The sequence below is a fragment of the Lepeophtheirus salmonis genome, chromosome 10 (genome assembly GCF_016086655.4).
Source record: "Lepeophtheirus salmonis chromosome 10, UVic_Lsal_1.4, whole genome shotgun sequence".
Taxonomy (NCBI): domain Eukaryota; kingdom Metazoa; phylum Arthropoda; class Copepoda; order Siphonostomatoida; family Caligidae; genus Lepeophtheirus; species Lepeophtheirus salmonis.
This window is the reverse complement of record NC_052140.2, coordinates 11,905,231-11,923,556: the sequence shown is the minus strand read 5'-3', so window position 1 is coordinate 11,923,556 and position 18,326 is coordinate 11,905,231. Positions and strand designations below refer to the sequence as shown.

Sequence of the window (18,326 nt, the reverse complement as noted above, 5' to 3'; positions counted from 1 at the left end):
GTTTATATGTAATAATTAATTCAAAAAAAGAAGAAAAAAACATATCTCATTGAACTGTCTACATAAAATAATCAAAGTCAACCTAGAAATTAGGGTGTCATAACCAAAAACCTAGAGCAACGCAGAACTGCAATTCTAGAGCTATTCTCGAGTGAAAAATCACCATGACAGATCTCCAGAGTGTTGTGTTTTAATCGCAAGAGGCACACCAAAAGCTTCAACAAGGCACATATCAAGGGCAAACTAAATGTTTGAGGCAGTTAAAGATACCATTGAATATATAAAAGGAAACGTGACCGTCACTGGCCTTGCTCACGAATTTGAAAGCAGTTAGTCCACCATGCACTGCTTGGTGAAGAAAGACTTACCCCTTAATGTCTTCAAGATAACTCCTCCTCAGGGTTTAAAACCTCTGAATCGAGAAAAGCGAGTGACGCACTCCAAAATCTTCTGCAACATCCTGGAAAAGTAAGACTCTTTCGTTTCAACAACTCCGACTGTTACTCCCTGGACTGTGGTATTTTTGGGCACTTCAAGGGAAAGCTTTCGGAAGTCCAATACACAACTCAGAACCAACTAATTGAGCCAACCTTGTACCAAGGTTTGTGAAGAACTGCTGTGCAAAGTTACATATCACTCTGGAACTGGTCATTAAGGCAAAATAATGCTATATTGATTGAGAATGTAAGTAAGGTCTCCCTTGATTTTATTTATGAATTAAATTTTCCAAATTGCCTACAAGAGAACTCCTCGTCAGGGTTTGCAGCCTTTGGATTGGGTAAAGCCTGTGACCCGGTGAAAAATCCGTCTCAACAAGCTTGAAAAGCAAGACTCTTGGCGTCCTACAGGCTCGACTGTTAGCCCCTGGACTTCAATATTTTTGGCTATCTCAAGGGGAAGCTTTTGGGACTAACATCAAAGGATCAACTGAAGCCTGCCATCATCACTGATTGAGCATAGATTTGTAAAGAACTGCTGTACAATGTTCTGCACCAGGGTGGAACTGGTCATTACGGTAGAAGGAGACTACAATATTGAATTAGAATGTACATTGTATTTATTAATTTATTTCTCCAAATTTGATGATATTTTTCGTGGTATAACAATTTTTGTAACTTTTAAAGAATATCACATCTTAGACGAAGGACCCTGTATTAATTCAGAAATATCCATGTATCATATTGTGTTTCATATTTTCCCTCCAACTAATATTCAGTGTTAATTTTGTCTTATTGTGCCATATTTTGTTTTAATACATCCATTCTCTCTATATTTCGTCTTGTCATACCTGTCAAAATTGTATTATAACTCTTAAAATTGTTCAAACAGGAATTTAAAAACAGGATGGATACGTCACAGTAGAGATTGAAATCCAGTGGAATCGTTGATTCTCCTAGTAGAGATTACAATCCTACTTTCTCCCAGGACAAATTACAATTTTACTAAGGAAGATAGTAGTATTGAATATTTTGAAGAGGTAGCGTGTTTTCAAAAATATGACGCCAAGCCATACCCTCTATGGTGCATCCGTTCATTTGAGCAATATTTATTTCAGCGAGGGTCATCTTAGCAACATTCATTTGAACAAGTATTCATTTGGGCAAGCTTCATTTCAGCGTAGTTCCAATGATTTCCAATACTATTTCGAGAATAGTATCCTCCAATCGCACAATTGTGGCGAAAGACATCACTTTTGATGATCAATTTGACTTGGTAAACTCATATGAACTTTGGACAATTATAAAGCTTTAATATTTGTCGTACTTGTAACTTTCTCTCAACATCACGTGGTATTTTAAACAAACTATTCCATTTTAGGATAATATTTGAAATCCCAAAAATGGTTCTTTAACAAAAAATAATAGGTCGACTAAATGTATTCAGTTCAAAATTAAAGTACATTTAAATTAGAAGGTTTTGTAACGCAAATACTCCAAATATTATCAAACTAATTATTTAAGTTAAGCTGATGAATTTGTACTTCAAAAATCAATTAACAACTTCAGTTTGGGTTTGTATAAGATCGTTATGTAGTAAGTTTCATTCACATAATTAATTAATATGAAAATTCATTTTTCGATTGATCTTTGGATACGAATGTGATTAATTCATTAAGTCCATAGTCGAGTGTATTTACACAATGAGTCAAAGGGATTTGAAGTCGCTTAACTCAAATGGTTGGATTTAGAGCCAAAATCAGAAAATATTATTCCAATCTATAAATCAAAAATAATTTATTCTTAGATGTGTGTAGTTTTAATGAAATTTTGTATGTTTATTCATTATTTTAGAGACTGATAATTTGAATTTAATTATGAGAGTATGATTTGAATAGTTTCTTGAGGTTGCATCTATAATATTTAAAAATCCTTGCTCCTAATCTGCAGCTATTTTAAAATTTGTGACTCCAAATCATCGATCAATATACATATCTCTGTGTTCCAAACCGACTCAAAGAGAAAATAAATGTGCCTCTTCTGACTCCTGACTCACTCATTAGCCATAATTCTTACTTCATGAGAATATTTGTACATAGTTGGTAAAAATTACATTATTTGGATCATTTTAAGAACATCAATGGAAATATAGAAAATCGATACAGTCTGACTGATGTTTCCAATTGGTTCTATTTATGCACCAAAAATAAGAATCTTGTTCATCCCTATGAATTAATTACATTATGAAGGCAACATTAATGGGGAAATCAAAAGAACTGATTCAACAAAAGAACTGAATCCTTTACAGATTATTCGTATTTTAGTAGCAGTTCACTTGATGCTACTCAAACTTTTGAATGAAAATATTATTCCACAGCCACTTCCCTGAGCATCATAAATCCCATATAATATCCAAAAATACGTACTGGCCGACCGGTTGTGCAGGTTTAATTAACTAAATTGAACGCGCACATTAATATTGGTTTAACTACAGGACAATTTAAATATGTTATATCATTATTCATGCAATATGAAAGTTTTAGGATACAAGAAATGTTGAACTGAGTCAAATTAATGTATAAGGTTGTATGCCTTAATTTGGATTAAATCCAGTTTGATCCAAATGAATACTGTATTGTAGGAATGACAAACCATATTTTTTAAATGTATATTTTATATATATTAAATAAATTTATATCTAATAGTTCATAATTTTTTCGTTACTATTTAATCTTTGATTCAATATCAGTTTGAATCATTCAGAAAAAAGTTATTCAGTTCACTAAAAGGAATCACAACTCTCTACGCTATTGTGTACAAAGAGACAAAGCATGATTTTCACGAAAAAAAGAAAAGAAATCGGCAATGAATGAATCATTTTTGCACAATATTGCAATATAAAATACCATAGACGATATGACTTGTCGTCATATTTTCGAAAACACGCAACCTCTTCAAATATTCATACCTACTATCTCTCTCTCAATAATAATGTAATTTGTTCTGGATTTCAATCTCCACTGTGACATATTTATATATATATAAATATATTTGGTAACTAGACATGTAAAATATATTAAACAAGCCATGTGCGATATTTTTGGTAGCTTGCCGTTCTGATAAGTGTTTTTTTTTTATTTTTCAATGCTTTGATCATTTTTCTTTCATTCCTTAGCAAAGAACATATATAAAGTATAAAGAAATCAACTATTTTGTTTTTAATGAAAAACAGAGAGTAACCTTTCATGATTACTCCGGGAGTTATGTGGGTAAGTCCTGTTAGACTCAAAGTATCATTGAGTATCAACATGAGAGAAATCCATGCTTACATATTTGAAGGTAATATGAATATACACTAAATTGAAGTGAGTGTAAAAGACCCACCTGAGAGAATCTTCTAAAAATATGTTAACATTGAGAGACAATATATTTGTTGAGACTAGGTAATTTTGCCTTTAACTACTTTGCTTCAGGATATTGTGTCTTAAACGCCTTTGAACATTTTAGGTTTAAAACCATTTTGTCTTCAAGGATATTTTGTATATTTAAATAAATTTATTCGTCATTTTTGGTTAAAATTGATGTTCTTTTGGACATATTTAATCAAAATATGTACTGTATATCACTATAAAACACATTCAATAGTTGTTTTTGGTTGGAAAAATGATGTAATCAGGCCCAAAAATTGAAATGCATACACCAACAAAAATCTCACTATGTAACGAATTCGAACCAGGGAAAAAGTAGGTAATAAATTTAGAATAATAAAGAAAACATGAAATAAATAAACACAGGAACGATTCGTAACGTAGAATTGCTAATCACTTGAACTCCGTTCCTAATTAGGTATAATTAGACATGATGGGTTATTCATATTAGAAAAGACTCATGGATTGACGAAGAAGCAAATTATGATGCAAAGGAATAATTTTTTATGAGATAACAAACTTTTTTATATTACAAATTATGATTTGGAAAATTAAAAGGGAACCTCAATTTTAACCAAAAGTTAACAAGAAACGACGTATTATCCTCATTTAGTTATATATTAAGGTGAACTATCCTTATGGTAAAATGTACTAAGGCAAAGTGGGTTCAGGCAAAATTACCAGCCACCATATTTGTGACTACTGGCAGATAAATCCCCAGAGTTGACAATTATAGGATCCATCGGTATCGCAAAAGAAAGAAACCAAAAATTAACGTGGTCACACTGACAATTTGAATATTTTTTAAAAGGAGAGATCTTCAACTTTTACGTATCAGGGATTAATTTAGACTCACATGTTCACCCTTATTCAAGCTCAACAATAAACTAATGAAAGATTTGAAAACTAATGAAAGATTTGAAAAAAAAAAAAAATGGTGTTCTCTTTTCCGTTATTAAACTTTGTTTATTAATAGAGATCCCTATAAACTATAGCGTTCCTTGCGGGCTGATACATTAGAATTTTCAAAACAGGGATGAACTATTAATCAGAACATTCATGTTTAGCTCTTTCCAAATGCAGCCAATATTCACATACTTGCAAGATATACAGTGTGATTACTTATTTCCTCTTACAGATGCTTGCTTGCTTAGAATAACTAAGTGCCTCTCCTCCAAAATCAATCTCACATTGTCATGTTACAAAGTCATTTTAAACATATGGACAGAGCATATTTTTTACAACTATAATGATATTAGACTCTTATGAAATATAACCCCTGATTTTTAAAATGTATTTAATGTCGAATAGATGGCAGCACTCGTTAATAAAATCAAGACACATCTATTTATCACCTGTTGAAAGCTATTCACATAGGTTGCATCTATTTTGATCGCACGGTTGTTATGTAAAAGTCGTTTGGTTCAGTTGATATGAGGGTTATTGTGAAATATAAAAATATGATAAATTTATTTTATTTTTTCAAAAAAGCGTCCTTGTAACTTGTCACAGTTCTATGAGTAAAAGTACAGACGGAACGGGTTATAGAGATGGAACCTCACGTCGAGGTTGGATATTTTTCAGAAGTACCATCTCTGCCTACATATATTAATGTAACATTTCTCAGAGTGCCCATGTTTTTTTATGAGATTGTCACGAACCTTTCCTTAATTCTATATTATTCTCGTATTGAGATGGTTTCAACTATTAAAGTTTTCAAAATTTTCATAAGTAAAAATGTATTTTACACTTGTAAAGTAGATATGACAAATTTATGTATTGAGTATTTTGCCAAATACTTAAAAAAATATGATATTATATTAACTCGAATTTAAAAAACAAAACAAAAAACAAAGGGATGATTGTAGTCATCGTAACTTTGAAATAATTTTCTCTGCAAATAATATTCGTTCTACAGTACCCATCTAACACAAATAATGTCCAAGATACTCTCATAGTTTCAAATATAAAAATTTATTGATTTCTAATTTTATTTTAACAATTTTATTTTAAATTTATATTATACATTAATATTTGGCATAAAGAAAAGTAATTGAGATTAAAGAAGACCATTGATTATATGAATAACTCCATTCGTAGCTTCGATATCTGTGGAAACAACAGTAGCAGAACCCCCTGATGTCGTTAGTTTCACAGATCCTTTTTCATTGATAATCGTAATAGATTCACCAGGAGCGGCAGTGGGGAGGGTCGTGGTTCCTGAAGGAATTTCACCAGCCATAATCTTTTGACCAGGAATGACGTGGCGAAGAAGTAGAGTTTTTAAAGCTTCCTTGTTTGAGGCCGCGGAAATGAGGGTAGCAATGGGTAGCTTTTTAAAGACATGATCCGATGGTGCAAATACAGTAAAGGGCCCTTCACCAAGAAGCGTATCCACTAATCCAGCAGCTTTAACGGAGGCCACAAGGCCACTAAACTTTTCCATACCAACGAGAACATTAACGAGGTTACAATCCTCCGTACATGTGGACACGGGCATGGCATGAGTACTGGAGCCAATGGCGACGATGAGAAAAAGTGCAATGATCTTCATACTGGTGTTTTCTTTCAAGTGATTATCTTCTTTGAGTACTTCAAGAATGATGCATTATCTGTCATTGAATTGCTCTTTTATAGCAAAATTTTGAGTCCAGGTGAAATGGATCCCCTTACTATCAAAATAATTTTTTTAGGACTATAAAAGTTGATTGTTATTGTTGGGCGTGCTTCTACATGCGATTTTTATTTTTATTCGCCTTCTTCAAAGGATTACATAATAACATCGTGCATATAATAAACCAAGAAATTTTATTTTTCAATAATAAAATCTTACATAAGTTGACAATTTTGTATAATTAAACATATTAGATAAATTTTCTCTGATATAACTTTAAACTTCATTTCATTTAGCAACATTAAAATTATAATATTAATTTTATTTACATTATTTTGAAATTTAGTAAGTAATGAAATGTGAACATTATTTTTCTAACACGTTTTTTTAAGTGGGTAATATAAAAACCCCAAAAATAAAACGTATTTAATTACATGATAAACAGTTAAAAGAAATTAAATAATTTAAATTTGACATCCTTATTATTACAACTATTCCTACCATTTCCCATTCGTAAATATCAATTAAAATCCTCAAATATTTGTTTCAATACAAGTCAATACCCTTAATAACATAAGTTTGAAGTTTTAACAAGATTTAATTTGTTATTCTTATAGTAAAAACATTAAATCGATATTTTAAATAAAATATTCATTGTTTATACAAATTTTGGGGATCAAATTTCTAAGAATCAATTTTAGTTTGCTGGATATAGTAAATATTAGCTACCAAGGCTAATATAAATACAAGGATATCCCACCATGTAACCAAGCTTGCTAGAATTTTCAATTTGATGTACCGCCTGACCGCTTAGTCAGACATCCAGATATGACGTCATAGAGTATACCAGCGGTACTCTAACAGTAACAGTCAAGGACGGCAATATGTAGCTACTTTTTCTAACAATTATGCTCTTTGACGTCACTATTAATAAGCGTGGTGGAAGTCAAACATTTGTAGGAAAAACGTTATGATATAATCTTGTTTTTCTATTAACCTTGAAATGCTACAATATTATACTTTTGTGGCAACCTTTCCACGCACAGTTCTCTCATTGAAAAAAAAGAAGAATCCAGGAAATAGTAGCAGCAAGGTGGAGATCAGTGATTCGTCTTTGACTACCATATACACTGTGTTAAATTAAAAATTTGTAGTAATTATATCGTCACCATGTTTGTGAATTAGAGTAACTAGAATGTGTACCACAGGAAAAATAGTCAGCTCGCGTTTGTCAATAACCTCTAAGTGAACATTCTAGAAAAATTTAGTCAAGTCTTCCATAAGTTAATAGAGCCTGGAAGTGTTGATTCTTATTTTCACATCAATAGGAAGGCCCAGAGTGACGCTCACGGCGAGAACCTGGTTGACGCCATCCAGGATATCATCGATGAAGACCCTGGGAAGTCCCCGAGGAAGTCACTCTTATAGACAAAAGAGTAAAGGAGGACATTTGGTACAAGAGTTAGTCTTTTGTAGTCTGGCCCTTCTTTTTGTTTTGATAATTGATCTCTACATTTTCATCTCTCTTCATCGAATTTTCTTGGCCTACAAATTTCAATTCATATTCCGTATGGATGGTTTAATATTTCTCAGAGTGTAGTCGTTATGCATAGAAATCATCTACAGAGACTGAGTTATCAAGAATTTATTTTCGTCTTGTTATGAATAAATTATAATTTATCCGTTGATTTGACGTATGTTTTAATTGATTTAATCATATATAATAACTGTACTGAGTATTAATTACATTTAAATTTTGGAAATAAGGGAACTTTAAAAAAATATACTGTAATTATTTATATATATATATATAAATATACGTGAATTTCATTGCATATATTCGTTGCCTATGAGACTCAATCATTAAATTGACTCTTTTATATTCTTGATGAAGAGCGTTTATATAGATAATTACTGAAATGATCTATGTCTATTATTTCATTATTGGAAATTAAATATTTTTAATCTTATGCCCTTCAGTTTAACCAATTAAAAATACTGCTCTATGTTCCTGACAAATAAGTTTTTTGCCTACACTCCACGTAAAAGTTGTCTTTTATTCTAAGACAAATACCATTTTTATACTTCTAGTGCCCTTTCAAATCTTGGATATTACTATAAATCTGTAAGTTTGATAATCTTCTTTCGAGATGGGATTTCAAAAGATTACGAGACACCTTTTTAATGGTTAATTTTTAATATATTTTCGAGAATTCAATTTTCCAAGAATTTGTGTTGGTAGTATTTAAAAGTTTAAAGAAAACAGTTGGAAGGGATCGACGACTACTTCTTGATACGTTATAATAGATCTACAACATTGATTCCTCCTTTGGTATAATTATTAAATTGTAATTTTTTCAGATAATTGTATTATACATATAAACTTCCCTAACTAAAAAAAAATGAGTATGTTAAAATTGTACAAAGTCCTATGATATGAAGTTAACATGTATATTGCAATAAATTTATTTAAACATATTGGGTTCTTTCACCATTAGAAAAAGATTATGTTCGTTATACATTCAATGCATATTGGTATATGTTTAGGAATCTATCGCTTCAATTTTAAGCAAAATAAAGATTTTGTCCTAACAATTAATTGACTATATTGTAAAATGTATAAAATCCCCAATCATAATAACATTTTCAGTGACGACGTTATGTTCTTATTCAATCCACTCTCTAATCAACATATATGACACAAATTGAAAAAAAGTTATCCTGTCGCAAACTTTTGCTCAGGGGATTTCCTCTTACTGGACATTTTTAATATTTGAACCGTCAACTGTATCAGTTTTCATAGTTGTAACAACTTGATATCTCCTCTGTCAAGGGTATACAATACAAATTTAAAACATTAACAATATGGTGATAATACTCCAAAGCTTTATTTATTTTACAATTCATCAGAACAAATCTTAAATGAGGAAATGGGGCAAAGCATATACAATGACATGAAAATATAAAAAGTTACTTGAAAATCAGGAAATAGAAAGAAATCAAAATATCGTTTCTATAAGTTATAATAATAAAGCTTACTCATAAAATTGACATTGGAATAGATTTTTACAAATAAGAATGGATAAAGGATATATAAGCATCTATTAATATATGTAATGGAAGCCGTTTCTTGCCAGAATAATTAATTGATTCATTCGAATAATACCATTTTGATATTTTAATTATTTCTACGATGTGATCTCCTTCAGCCTGTTTCCGCAGTCTATGGATCGACTCCTATTCCCTGCATACCTTCTCCTCATAATGAGACCGTCCATCTGCTTTCATAGCCTCCAATGTGCCAATTGTCCGAATATCTCGAAAAAGTGGAGGTCCCTCTCACCTACTCCAATGGCAATAATATATTATTCGCTTTCCAAAGTTATTTCCTTAGTATTTAAAGGTTGCTACAATGGCGTTTCAAAGTTCCGCTGTCGTTGTCTCCAATTTGGAGATAGAGAGAGAAAGTATGACGCGTGGGCCATATCGTTCCTTGATAAATACAGAGTAATATAATTACTTACTAGTGAAACTTAAACCATATATTATATTCAAAACCTGATTGAACATTCGTGTGTTCATAAAAGACGGAGAGAAACATTAAGGATTAGTTGGAGAGTTATAATTGTAAGTCCTTGTTGGACTCGGAGTAGAATTAAGGATCGACATTGGAGACATTCTTGCCATTGTCTTTATTTACTTCCTTCTACCTCTCCTCATCCACGTTACAGCTGCTTGTAGCTAATGAAATGAAACGTCATGACAGCTAAGTTGCTCTTCTCCAACACTCTCTAAAATTTCAAAACTTGAGTTTTCGTGTAATGGACTTACTCCGTTTATAAAAGCTATTGAGCACTTTTCTGGTAAGTAGAATCACTATAATAAAACGTGTTTTAAATTTATTAGATATTATCTTAAATGAAATGTTTTGTCGCATAGACAGAGTGGAGAAGGACTCAGGAGTATTGAAGATAAAGATCCTTGAGTATCTAGGTGGATATAGGTATATCAAGTGATCATGGTAGTATTGGTGGAAAGAAGTAAGAAGATACTGTTATATTTACATGTTTTTACAATTAATTATATTAAACCTTTTTTATTTAAATACCCCTTATTTTAGTCATGTACATTCGTAGTGATATTTACAGGTCTTAAACACCGTCGTACGTTCTTTTATCATACCCTTTATTCTCCATTTTACATATTCTATATTATAGTCGTCTATTATCATTTCACAAATACACCTACGTTCACCTTAATTTCCCGTCTACAATCATTCCTCTCCCTTCTGTGACTCCTATTTACTCGTTTACCCCCTTGGAGTTTCGGCGACGAGAATCGTATAACTCTTTAGTTATATTCAATCTTTAATTACATTCAGGTAGACACCACATATACGTCATACGGGCTCTCCTCCTCTACGTCCTCAGGCTGAATATTAACCTTTAAAACTAAGTATTCATGTATTGCGTAAATACATATTATGAGTTTGAAATGGAGTAGGAATCGATGATAAAGTTGCTTGTAAATGAAAATATAAAAGAAGTTGAGGGAAGGGGGAAGTTTGATGACGCGGCCAAAATCAATAGCAGAGGGCGCCTGGGAGTGAGGATACAATCGTAAAAAAATGATATTTTTATGGAGTCTATTACAAGCACAGAAGATAATTCATTTTATGTTTGTATTGATACATTCACCATGTGAATAAAGATTTAATTCAGGGGCGTCCGTAGGATTAAATATATATATTTATTTTTTTTGGAGAGGGGATTGGACCATGAATCCCTCACACGCGGTACTCAGTGGGTGATGAAGCTAGTAAACGAAAATCATCTCTCCAGGCAATTGATGAGCCATTGGGATGACGTTATCCGAGCTAGATGAGACATGATTAGTACTTATTTTTAACTTTATTTTCTTTCGGGCAGTCTTAATAATTTCGGAATAACCTAATATACTAATTAAATCATTCTGCCCAATCTTTCTAAAAACAATATAACCCTCATTAATATACAAATAAAATGTTTGAATGAGTCACATGTGTGTTATTTACTCTACAAGGTGCAGAAGCAAATTTTTCCAGTCAGTAAACCACAAACTTTTGTGTTCAAAAACTCCAAATTTTATGAACTGATTTGAAAATATATATTTATAAAAATTGTCGGCAAATCACAGATGTATCTTATTCGATATGGTTTCTATTACAAGCAATGACAGTGCTCGAAGTTGGTACACACATTGACAATTTGGTCCTAATGTTAGTTTGCCCAGGCCTTGAAGATATTCCATATTTCTGTGTGAGGTTGCATTTGTGATTCCCTCAATGGTACCCTACAAATAGTAATCCAGGGGATGCAAGCTGGGGGATAAGTGAGGCGTCATGTCCTTAGCCCAGAAATCAGCAAAGTTTTGGGCGCATAACTCCACTTCTTGGAGCTCTGGACGTCTCTTTGGCAGCGTTATTGGTATGATGGATATTGTGGATGCTCTTTACATTGGCCACGACGATGGCATCTGTGTCTTTTTGGGCGACATTTCGACTTGCAAGTCGAATACAAGACTTCTTTTATTACTTTTTTGTATACAAAATGAAGACAGCAACTTGAATAGAAGAAGTTGTTATGCTTGTTCGTCAATCCACGAGTATTTTATTCCTTAATGATCATTATATAAATACAACGCAGGAGGAATTTGTAATATCTTTGTAATACAAAACGAAGACAACAACTCCAATGGAAAAAGTTTTTATGCTTGTTCGTCAATCCATGAGCATTTTCCAATATGAATAATACATCATGTCGAATGATTACTAATTGGTAACAGAGAAGTAATTAGCACTTCTTACATTGGAATTGCTGTCGTGTTTGTTTATTAATTATTTATTTAAAGTACTAGAACGGTAAAAGATTCGAACTACAATCGAACCATAAACTACTCTTTTGTATTTTATTATAATAATTAATTAATATAATCCATAAAAATATATACAGGGTTAGGAAGCAAAACGTGGACTGTTAATGAATGATAATTATGTAATTAAAACAGGGAGGTTTTGTGATTTTTCCTGTATATTCCGAATCTCATGTACTTTTGTATAAGTAAGCAAAAATAAACATTTTTTCAAATCTTTCATCATGAGTGAGCTAGAAGCAACTAGGCAGAAGATCTCAGACCTTCTGAATGTCAAAATTGAGGTGGCAGAGATTAGGGACATTGTAAAGTGCTCCAGGAGCATAATTTTCAAGGTGGGCAAGACGAAAAAGGATGGAAAATACCTTTCAAGGAAAGAAGGAAGTGGAGGACACAACTTGAAAAGGGATTTTGAGTATCTGGGGGACCTGAAGAAGAAGGTCAAGGAGGACCCCACAAAATCCATGAATCGCCTCTCTAACGAGTTTGACGTGGAGGAGGAGAATATCAGGAGGGCTGTCAAGGAGTACTTGGGGGTGTCCTCTTACACAAGGACCCCAGGAGACTGTGGAGTGTCTGTCGACACTGTTGACAGACACAAGGTACAGAGGAGCAAGAAAGTTCGTGCGTGCAAATGTATTCACAGTAAAAAAATTCTCTCACGGGAAATCAGTCATTCAGTACATGTTTTGCTTCCGAACCCTGTATTTCTGTAGAAAATAAAACACATAATGAACACATTAGCTGACATGGTGAAGACTCAAAACTTAAAATAATCTTCGAGACCGTCTAGTCTCAGCTCTAAAAGTCTGAATTTTTTTCTTGGTACGATTCAAAATAGCTGACAAAAAGCTACAATTTATGCTTGTTTTGTTTTTGTGCGATCAAAAATGTCCGAGCAACAAGCAAAACGCCAGAGGTGGCGCGATCTCCTCCTTGTACAGGTCGATCACAAGAAGATCTTCATAGTGGACGCTATTCTGAACAGGAGAGATGATCGTTCTTGGGTCAATCAAGAGCACAAGTCCAGAGTACCTTCAGGACCAAACATCCAGCCCAAATCATGGTCCTCTTATTCGTTGCGTCCGACAGCAGCAAGGTACTTCCCTACTTCTAAAAGGCCAACGAGAAAGTAAACACGGATTTCTACTACAATGTCCTCAGGTACCATGTCTTGCCATGTTTGAAGAACACGTTCCCCAGGGACAACTATGTGTTTCGCAAAGACGGCGCACGAGACACACACGTTCAAGGAGATGTAGCATTTCTGGAGGGAGAACATGGGTGCCTTCTGTTTTTGTCATCACTCGACGTGAGCCCCCTGGACTTTGTTGTTTGGTGCATATTGGAGGGCAAGACTTCTCACCCGAATGGCGATTCCCTGAAGGCTGTGATTACAAAGGAGTGCTACAACTAGTCTCCATCAAGGCCAGCTGTACTTCAGTTCGTTCCCCATATTGAAGCCATCATTCAGAATGACCAACTTTTGCTTTCAAAGTTTGCCATAAAAATGGCATAATATAAAAATATGTAGAAGTGAAAACGGGTGTTAAAATTTTCTAATTTTTGAGTCCTCGCGTTGTATATGTCAGTATATGAACAATGTCTATTTTTTCCAGCATAATTTTAATTTGACTTTTTAATTTTAATGTAATATTATATGAAGTAAATACATAAATTCAGATTTTCTTTATTTTTGAACACAAAATTGTTTTTATATTGATGTACTTCACATATTTCTAAAAACAACAACATACTATTACACATCCCATAAAACGATGTCAGGATGGAAGACATATCTTATATTATATTTTCTAAATTAGGTAATATCAAGCATTACCTAAGCCTTTAATCTTATATAAAGATTTAACCGTTATAAATTCAGATTGAACCCCGCTTCATATTACCTGTTTTCATGCAGGTAAATGTTGTAATCAACAATAGTTATGCTCTTGTGGACAATATTTTGTGATATGAAAAGGGCCTCAGATTGGTAGAACCTTATTTGCGAGATGGAAAAGTTGTTATTTTTTTCATCAATAACATTTATTCTTATAGTCAAAGGCTAGATACTCATTTCCATTCAAGTAGGAACATTTCTCTCAACATCATGTGTTGCTGCCTGATTCAACATTTGTTCAACATCTTTACCAAAGATGATCTGCTATTTAGAGGTATTTATGTACTAAGGATAGTTGACATAATCTTTCCCCATTCGATTTAGATTTGGAGGAATTGAGGAATATTTATTTGAAGCAGAGTTTTGATTCATTTTCTAAAATGACACACTTTAAATCGAGTTCAATTTGATTGTAAATTGTATGCAAGTTTTTTAAATTGTTTTCGATTTTCTCGGTGGTGGTAAATTACATGATGTTCCTGGAAGTCCGGCGTTATGCACTCCATTTTGGTATATTCTACAGGAGCGTCCGCAAGAGGTAGACTGGAGGGTTGTAGCCCACCAAATGAAGGAATTTTTGCTTATGACTAGAAAATGTTTTTTCAAAAAAATTAATATTTATAATATTTTTCCAAAAGTTTAATTTTTTGAGAATAGCTATGGATTTTTGAATTTTTTTTTCATAAAACTTAAATTTTGGAAATGTTTTTTGTAAAAAATTAAGTACTTTCTTAAGGTTGTTACCTCTGAGAAGGAGGGGGCTCCTGCTGTGGCTGTTGCTATTGCATTTGTGTAACAAGCAAAAATTACTAAATTTGGGAGGGACTACAGCCTCCCTAGCCCACCTCTTGCGGACGCCCATGTAGAATATACCAAAATGGAGTACATGGCGTAACAACATATTATCTAATTCATTTATTGCATGGGGAAATGTCTAATTTTTAACAATTTGCACTTACTTAGGACTGAAGAATGTAGTCCCGTCTAGTTCAGTCTCGGTATTGCCTATACATCCTAAAATTTATACAGCTGCTATGTCCTTGATGCCATCTATCTACTATATTTGTTCTTTTTTTTAATTTGTTCCAGTACTGATAGCCCGAAGTGTCAAAAGTCTTAAGAACCGTTCTCAAGGATTGACCGGCCCGGCCCTAAGACTGAACTGTACTAAATAATAAAGACTGACAGAACATCATATACTATTTATTAATTTTCATAGTACTATCTCTTCCCATAAGTTCCAGGGATCTCTTTGAAATAATATTTTCTGGGAAGTGAGACACCCTCGTAATAATAACATTTAAGACGAAATACGAGTTTTTGAAATAGTAATTATTTACGATTTACATATACATCTCATCACTTGCGTCCCTAGTCTTATATCATCTACATTTGTATATAGTACAAGTTGCAACTTGTATAATCAACTTGTACAAGTTGCAAACTAAAAATGAGATTAATAATTTTAAATACAGGCTTTACAATACTTAGGATGAGGATAATGCAATTGTTGAACATTCAATGGATGATGGATATATTAATGGTGTTATTTAAATAATTTTTTTATTTTTAGCTTAATTAATCAGATTAGAATGGACGGGTTAAATTTTAACACAACAAGCAACTATATCTCTGGTATTGTTTAAATCTTTTTAAATGTTTCACTTTCAAAAACAAATATTTAATGACAGCTTGAGACTTATTTTGTCTATTTCCACAAAAACACTCACATCAACTAACTATAAACGGTTGTTACATAACAAATGTGCGTCCAAGAGGGATGAAACTTTGGTGAGTGACCAATGCTATATATATGTGACTAGCTGTTATTTACGAGTTCTGTCATCTTCACGTCAAAAACATTTCAGACCACCCTTGTACATAAAAAACCCTTTTTTTATTAGTATTATGGTGTTAATAATTTTTGGGTCTAAACCCCCCTAAATGCTTAAAGGTAACGACCCCCTTGCATTTCTTAAACATACATATATTTATAAAAAGGTACTGGCAAAAAATATTTCTAATTTGTTTTATCTAAATTATAAATCAGCTTCACAAAAGAATAATGTATATTTTATCCTTTTCAAAAATAAAATTAGAATATTTTCAAACAAGGATGTTTTTTGCATTTTTACTAAACATTCATAAGTTTTTGTTTGTTTTTTTCGGTGCGGGGGGTATTTGGTGGATAAAAAGTGAGGAGTTGAGAAAAATGATGTATCTTTGATGTAAGACTTTTGAAAATCAGGTTCCTCACTGAACATAATTAATAATTTGTGTGATCACTGTACCTTGATTACAGGAACACGCACACTATAGTTGTTTTTTTTTATTGTGAAATTTATGTGAAGGAAGTGGATATGACCATTTACTGCAGTGATATGCTGAAATAAACTGACAGTTAGACCAGGTTTGACTCAAATTAAATAATGCTTATATTGGTCATTGCGAGTCAAGTATAATATGAAAGTATTAAAAAGTGGGATCCCCCAAAAAACTCCCCCCAAACACCCCCTGGAAAACGGGATACAGAAGATATCTCCTTGTGTATATCCAGATATCCCCCTATAGTTTTTTCTGTATATCTATGTCTACCTATCTATATAAATATATATTAAAAAATACATCGTTGGGCTGGGGGGCTGAAACATTGAATGGGTGACTCTTTTGAGACTGGTTAGGCTAAGACGGGGGTGCGATTTTCGGGGAGGGGGAGTCATAGAAGAAATATTTTTGGACCTCAAGAAAACTAGATAAGAGGCTGAGATAAAAAACCAAAAAGTGACTGGCGTCTCAAATAATAACTATACGAATAAGTACGTTTTCTAAATTTATCACAAATCAAAAATGTTATGAGCAGAATAAGAAATTGGTGAAAATTATACTTTTTTTTTTTTCAGGTGCAATAAAATAGATTTTCAATGAAATATTATTGGCTTCGTAGATTAAATAAAATTTGTAAAAAATTGTCTGGAAATTCGTTTGTATATATATAATGTGCTTGTGCGTCCAGAGTGAGGCTCGTCCTTGGCATTGTCCCGCCCATCTTGGAAGAGTTTATACCACTTATAAATTTTTTTTTTTATTACTCAGAACAGTTTCACTGTAAGTCATTGTCAACATTTCTTGTGTTTTGGAGGACTTTACTTAATATTTTAGACAGAATTTAAAGTAAATTCTTTGATCCATGTTTTGTAATAGAAAAAATCATCGAACAAACAAAATACTTCTAATCATTATGCCTCCCACAAACAAACTAAACATATTATATAGTTTTAAACAATAAATATACGTTCTTTTTCAAATTTACTTACATAAAAGTATAATAAAAAAATCTAGCATACTAAATATACGTTGCACGCAAAATTTAAAAAGTCGCCTTACTGTTTAAATATTCCTCGTATACTGACAGACGTTGCCTTATTAATATAGATAAAACTCCTTCTCGATAGATAACAATGATATTCTTGCACATCTTCGCTTCTTAATTATCTTTTCAAGACATCAGGAAGCATTTTATAAAGATGCATCAAACTATACTAAAATTGTATTAAAATAATGAGAAAACTGCTCAACTCTATATCATTGAATTTAGAGTTTTGAAAGTATTCATGGCCTCTCAATCTTAACTTCCTTGCTCATCACTGAATATATATGTACATTAGAAAGGTTTATTTTTCACCTTTTTTGAGCTTCGATTACTACTAGTAGGGAAAAGTTATCAATTGATAAGAAATTTCAAATGCAACATTTATTGATTAATTATCTATTATTTAGTCATTAAATATTTATAAATAAACAATATTCTTTATTTTTGCATAACATCACTTTGATATATATTTTCCTAGCCTGGGTGAGTAACCGTCAACAGATGCTAGATAGATGTTTCTAGCTTTTATTTGCAAGTACTTCCATCTTCACGTTGAGGTAGGAAACTTTTCAGACCACCCTTGTATCAGATGTATTTGAAGTAATATTTAGATTCAAAGGAATAATAGGCATTTTTGTCAATCATGACAACTAAGCACCTTTCCTCT

At 32.5% G+C, this 18,326-nt stretch overlaps 2 protein-coding genes across 4 annotated transcripts in view; both read right to left on the bottom strand.

Annotated features, from left to right (window-relative positions):
- LOC121125427 (uncharacterized) overlaps positions 1–18,326 on the bottom strand; it is a 315,586-nt gene that overhangs the window by 145,384 nt on the left and 151,876 nt on the right. The window lies entirely within an intron of this gene.
- On the bottom strand, positions 5,821–6,534 carry LOC121125421 (uncharacterized protein SYNPCC7002_A0175). Its single transcript, XM_040720620.2, has one exon. The coding sequence runs from the start codon at positions 6,417–6,419 to the stop codon at positions 5,925–5,927; it is 495 nt and encodes a 164-aa protein (XP_040576554.1). The 5' UTR covers positions 6,420–6,534; the 3' UTR covers positions 5,821–5,924.